This window comes from Protobothrops mucrosquamatus, unplaced genomic scaffold (assembly GCF_001527695.2).
Source record: "Protobothrops mucrosquamatus isolate PMUCROS unplaced genomic scaffold, P.Mucros_1.0 scaffold117, whole genome shotgun sequence".
Classification (NCBI taxonomy): domain Eukaryota; kingdom Metazoa; phylum Chordata; class Lepidosauria; order Squamata; family Viperidae; genus Protobothrops; species Protobothrops mucrosquamatus.
The window spans coordinates 900,660-907,126 of NW_015386489.1; the positions used below are offsets into that span (position 1 = coordinate 900,660).

Below are 6,467 nucleotides of genomic sequence, written 5' to 3' on the forward strand. Positions count from 1 at the left end.
AGAGTTATGTGCCAGCCAGTAACTATCAGGTCTTGCGATCTCCTGACGATAGCAGGGCCATGAAATCAGCCAGGTTTTAATAAAAACCTTGAGGTTGTTGTTGTTGGGAGCTTCTGCACAGACCAAGGTAGAAACTGGGGCTGTGGAAACTGGCTACCTTCAGGGCATCTCAGGTAGCATTAAGAAGCTGCTGGCAACTTGTAAGAGATTTGGGTATCATCTTGCTTATTATGTTTTGCTTTTAACTCTGTTTGGCTGAGCTAACAAAAAAGCTTAAAGCCCCTTTATTCACTGGTGTGGTTATTGTCTCTGAATCCAAAAGAAACAATTGCCTGGGCACCTGATCACTGTCCTGACATTTGGCAAAACATCTTCCTACACTGAGCTGGAAGCATTGCAAAGAGTTTCTCCATGTATTCACTTCAATGCAAATCAAAACTCCTCACAGTCAAGAATGCTACTTTGTCAAGCATCATTGTTTGAGTATACAGAGGTGGATAATGACAAGCATGATTCTACTAGGATTTACAGTGTTAATAATTTCTGGCACTGTTAATTCCAATACACACATTTGTTCTTTTCATGTACTATTGTTTTATTGGAAGGAAGGAAGGAAGGAAGGAAGGAAGGAAGGAAGGAAGGAAGGAAGGAAGGAAGGAAGGAAGGAAGGAAGGAAGGAAGATTTGAATAATTCCTGTCTCTTTTTTAAAAATAAAATCTGTTTGTTACAGGCAATCAGCAAAATGGCAGCATAATATGAACTCTGATCAAAGAAGGCACAAATAAACTAAGTGTCCTTTCTTAATTTCTTTAGGTTAATTAAATATTCAGCTTTGCAAGGTTCTTCACATTGAATTCCTGATAATAATTAATCACATTGTGATTTACCAAACAGAGGGGTAAAAGAAGAAGGTCAAGGCCAAAATGTATTATTTGCATTTTTATAGCTAATAAAAATAAAAAAAGGTAACAAATTTTCACAATGCATGTTCTAATGAAAATGGAATCTCAACTGATTGCTTTACTTGAGCCAGGTTTAATCCCAATTGTATTTTGATTAGCTAAAATCAATGCTGTTAAATAATCTGCCACAAGTGACATTCTAAATAGAGCAAAGAATCATTTATAATAATGTGAAATTCTTTACTTTTAAATATATTTCATACATTATTTGGGGATTTAACATTTTTTTCCTGATTGGTGCTAGGCAACTTAAATGGATGTTAAGTAGATATTGCTGTTTTTAAAGTAGGAGCATTGTAATTTTTATTATATTTAGCAAGGAAAAGGAATACCTTAGTGAAAAACAAAAGTATTTTCAGAACTGTCATGTGCCATCTATCTCCTTTAGCTGACATCTGGATTTTCTAGTCTAGCAATAATATATACTGCTCACAAAAATAAAGGGAACGCAAACCCCTTCATTTCCATGGTAAAATGTTCCCTTTATTTTTTTGAGCAGTATATATTGATTAGTTCTTATGCTTTGTACAGTACTTGTTTTTCAATTTTCTATACTAGTGCTATTGCTGTGAATTTCAGAGCAACACATTTCTTTCAAAACGATAGAAGATCTCTTTTGGTACAAAAATCCAATTCGGATTTAGCAGAGGTTCCTGTATGCAACTTAGGTACTGGGCTGTTGTATCTGAAAGATATGAAAAATGTCAAATAAATAACTGCCAAGGTCAGACAGATAAGATAATATGTCTCACTGTTACCTTATCATGAGAAATTTATACAGGTGTTACTTTTTAAGACTCCATGATGTCAAATGAAAATTCTTAAACAACAAACAGTAGCAAACAGTATAAATTACTGAGAGCAGCTTAATGTTCTGCACATATTGTGAATCACAACTGACTGTCATAGGAGTTGTGTTCTACAAGCATTGGGAGTTGTAGTCAAAAATATTTTAAGAACATCATGTTGAGTTGAAGGCTCAGGCACTTTAGAGCTCATTCAGAAAAGCACCTGTAAAATGTAAAATGAAATAAAATTTCCTATTTTCTCTAAGTAATTTAAAATATAGAACAAGGTGTGTATGTATTTGGAAAAAGCTAGCTTATGATATGCTACATTCAAAGGATTACATTTTATTAAATGTATTTTATTTATTTATTCTGTTTCATATAGTGATTGTTTATTTTCAGACTACTATAACATGGACAAAGAAGCAAAAATCACTTTAAAAGATATTAGTTTTGCCATTAAATCCATAAATAATCTTTTCTGAAAATATTTTAGTTAAACTCTCTTTCTTTCACAGTTGATCACAAAAGCCACAAAATGGTATCCTTTTCATCACTACCCATTAAATCATCCCAATATGCTTCAACTTCAGAAACCAGCCATAGGACTAGCCTTCCACTTGCTAATAACTCATAAATGCACTCTAAAACAGTTTCTCTACAGCAAGGGTCCTCAACTTTGGCAACGTTAAGACTTGTGGACTTCAATTCCCAGAATTCCTCAGCCAGTGGTCACTGAGGAATTCTGGGAGTTGAAGTCCACAAGTCTTAAAGTTGCCAAGGTTGAGGACTCCTGCTCTACAGCACGGGTGTCAAACTCGCCACATCATGTGACGTGTCACGACGTATCACAACTCTTTTTGCATTGCCGACAATGGGGTGGGCGCGGCTTCGGTATGATGAAACCGGCCCGCAGGCCGGCAGTTTGACACCCCTGAAGGGTCTGCAGATTTCGAAGTGTTATCGCTTGGTATTGTGAATCTGAAGCTCATAAAGCCGGAACTAAATATTGTTCATTTTTAACATAGCCAATAGCTGAGAGTAAAAAAATCTTCCCTTCCAAACTGGAGAAATATTCAAAGTTTCCAGTTTGTGAATTAAGAAATCTCCCCCCTCCTTTTTTTTTCTTCATAAAAAAGAGAAGGAAGGAAGTTTCTTGTGCCCACTCAGAGTGTCCCTATTTTGCCAGCTAGTAGATCGCTGACAGTTGGGACCAGATGGCTGCTTCCCTCTGCTAATGGCAATGTAAAACTGCCAATATTGATTTCTCCCCCTCCCCTAGAGATCCAGCTAAAGGTTTGTAGAAAATGTGCAAAGTAGCTGTGTTGACATACCCAATATATTTAATCTTGTCTCTGATTTAACCATTTTTGAATTCATGCAGTTTGAATTCATGTTTGCAAAAGTGGCTAAGCCATAAAAATCCCAACCAAGTTTAGCATGAATCAGTTTATACAAATACAGTCACCTGGTCCTGGATAAGAATGCTGTCTGAACACAGGCAGGAAAGTATGGTATTTGTTAGCCCTTCCAAATGTAAATTCATTTACTTTACCTTTTATGTAGGCATACACGCCTTCAAATTCACAAGTGACACACACAGAACCCAAATCTTTTTATTAAGTAATTATTTAAGAGTTTTCACATGACAGTCAAACATTGACTCTAATAAGTTTTTCCCCAACAGAATGTACTGCTAATCATTTGCCATTGACAGCAGACCCAAAATACAAAATTATTTCAATTTTTTTAAACAAGGTTATAATCAGTATTAAAACATTGTTTTGAGTCCTACTGATTTAACCAGATTGGTTTTAGCATGTGCAATGTGAATTTAAGAATAAAGCCAATATATTTCCTAATCATATCAAAATTGCCTAAATGTCAAGGGATCTACATCAATTCAGATAAACAACAAAAGTTCCTGAATGTTAATGTCTGCTAAACTTCTGTGATCTCAGACAATGCCTTTAAAGAGTCATTACAATGCACATTTAATTGTGTTCTTTGTCTTGGTATTCCAAGACCAGCCAGAGAAACTTACTCAGATGCTTATTAAATCTATTCCCAATGTAACGGATACAGAGCTCTAAGGTATTTGGAATCTAGCAGTTGAACTATATTTAGTTTTTGCACTGATAACAGAACACTGGGAAAAGAGCAAGATCTCATTTATTTACAGTGCTGTAATGTGTCCAGATTACAAGGTCACCTTTTGTTCTAGTGAAGTCTTAAAAAAAAAAAAAAGCACTGGTTATACCTAAATTCAAGGAATATTTAAACTATTACTTAGGTCTCAGAGTTCAGTCCAAGGCTTAAGTCTGTATGCTATTTAATTTGTTATATCAACAAATGGATGAATGGGAAGAAACCATAAAATACAATGTAATACTAAGCAAAAGTGTTGCTTCAAGGGTATCATTGGGCACACTCAGCTAGTTTAATATGGTATCTGCCCAATGACAAGTTTATATGCCAAAGGAGACCAAACTACTGGATAAAGTATCTAACCCATCAAAGGGACCTGATGTATTATAGTAGTTTAAAGATCTAATAAAATGATGTTAAGGAGCTGTCATGTGAGTGCTTTTAATACATTGAACCAGAAAACAAGAATAATAACCTTTTAATTTTCCCTTCTCAGGTGTTGGTATCAATTTCCTGCACAGCCTCTAGCAAAACTGATCACAATGAATCTAAACATCTCTGCAGAAGAGACTGATAAAAAGAATCCCATTGACTGTCCCTCCTTGGGAAGACACAGCTACATTTTCGTTATGGTTCCAACTGTTTATAGCATCATCTTTGTCATTGGTATATTTGGAAACAGCTTGGTTGTGATTATCATTTACTTCTACATGAAACTGAAAACTGTGGCCAGTGTATTTCTGCTTAATTTAGCTCTGGCAGATCTGTGTTTCCTAGTAACTCTACCATTATGGGCAGCTACAACAGCCATGAAGTACCATTGGCCTTTTGGCAACTGCTTGTGTAAGATTGCTTCAGTTGCAGCAACCTTCAATATGTATGCCAGCGTCTTTCTCTTGACATGCCTAAGTGTAGATCGTTACTTAACAATAGTGCATCCCATGAAGGCCCGCCTTCGACGTACAATGCTTGTTGCCCGGGTAACTTGCATCATTATCTGGCTATTGGCTGTCCTTGCCAGCTTGCCTGTTGGGATTCACCGCCGCGCATATGTCCTTGAAAATGAAAACATCACAGTGTGTGCTTTTTGGTATGACACACGCAGGAATTCAACCAGTCGCATAACTATCAACATTGGATTAGGCCTATCTAAAAATATTCTGGGCTTCTTAATTCCTTTTGTGATCATTTTAATAAGCTACATATTAATCTGGAAAACTCTGAAAAAGGCTTACCAGTTTCAGAAGAATAACGGCAGAGGTGACGACATCTTCAAGTTGATTGTTGCAATAGTTCTTTTTTTCTTTTTTTCTTGGATTCCTCATCAAATATTTACTTTTATAGATGTGCTGATTCAGCTTGATGTGATTAAGAGCTGTGATGTTGAAGATATTGTGGATACAGCTATGCCCTTCACAATCTGCTTAGCTTACTTTAACAACTGCCTGAATCCTGTCTTTTATGGCTTTTGGGGAAAAAACTTTAGAAAATACTTCTTTCAGCTACTCAAATATATCCCTCCAAATGTCAGGCATTCCAGTTTGTCGACAAAGATGACTTCTCTTTCTTATCGACCCTCAGAAGATTTAATCCGCACTTCCAGAAAAAAGGGATCTCTGGTTGTTGAGTGATAATATGGCAGCACATTTTTTGCTGTTAGTTGCTCAAAGCGACACTACTCCTCTTCTGCAGGGTTGGACCACCTGAAATACTTCATCCTTATGAAAACTGGGGCCTACCTTCATGTTATGAAGAGGAACGTCTTAAACAAAGAATGCAGGCATCATGCCTTCCCGTGTCAGAGTTTGGTGGCAGATAACGTGTGGTAGAACATCTAATCCATCTACATATAGAAAAATCTCTGAAATTATCTTGTGTTCTCTTATACATAGGTGTTCTGTAGAAGACTTGCTTCAGAGTCCTGAGAGGAAAGGGAAAGGAAAGGTGTATTTCAAGAAAGTGAAATAACTCCCTGCTTAACTATAATCAAATCCTCCCTGTACTACATTTAATTACATACACCTGAAAAGCCTGAAAAGTACAGAACTGAACTCATGTATATCAGTAATACCATAAAGTTTTGAAATAAGGGTAAAAGTGTAATCAATATAGAATAAATCCATATTTAGATAAAATATTTTTCTATGTCCAATTAACACTTGCCACATATACAACTAAAGTATCACATTCAGAATATAGCACTGTTTCTAAATGTAGTTGAACAAAAGCTTCATTCTGAAGCTATTTCCCTCTCTATGCGTTTTTGGCAAAATATATCTGTGGAAAATTTCTGTTTACTTTCACACAATTTTAACTGCCTTTCAGAAGTATTACTGCATCACTGCTATTGTTTATTTAGTACAGTTCCTTTCAAAATGGGCGTTAATACAGAAAAGTTTTGATAATACAACCTTTTCTTACTGGTATCTTCTAGATCAGGGGTGTCAAACTGCCAGCCCGTAGGCTGGTTTCATCATACCGGAGCCGCGCCCACCCCATTGCCGGCAATGGTGAAAAAGCTCCGATACGTTGCGTGACATCACGTGATGTCACGAGCTTGACATGTCT

At 36.3% G+C, this 6,467-nt stretch overlaps 1 protein-coding gene across 1 annotated transcript; it reads left to right on the forward strand.

Moving 5' to 3' along the window:
* The first annotated feature begins 4,435 nt into the window (after nt 1–4,435).
* On the forward strand, nt 4,436–5,828 carry AGTR1 (angiotensin II receptor type 1). Its single transcript, XM_015812953.1, has one exon. The coding sequence runs from the start codon at nt 4,442–4,444 to the stop codon at nt 5,528–5,530; it is 1,089 nt and encodes a 362-aa protein (XP_015668439.1). The 5' UTR covers nt 4,436–4,441; the 3' UTR covers nt 5,531–5,828.
* The last annotated feature ends 639 nt before the right edge of the window (nt 5,829–6,467 follow it).

Excerpts from the sequence above, each read along its gene's own strand:
- AGTR1 (XM_015812953.1), top strand. The coding sequence starts at position 4,442 with ATGAATCTAAACATCTCTGCAGAAGAGACTGATAAAAAGAATCCCATT.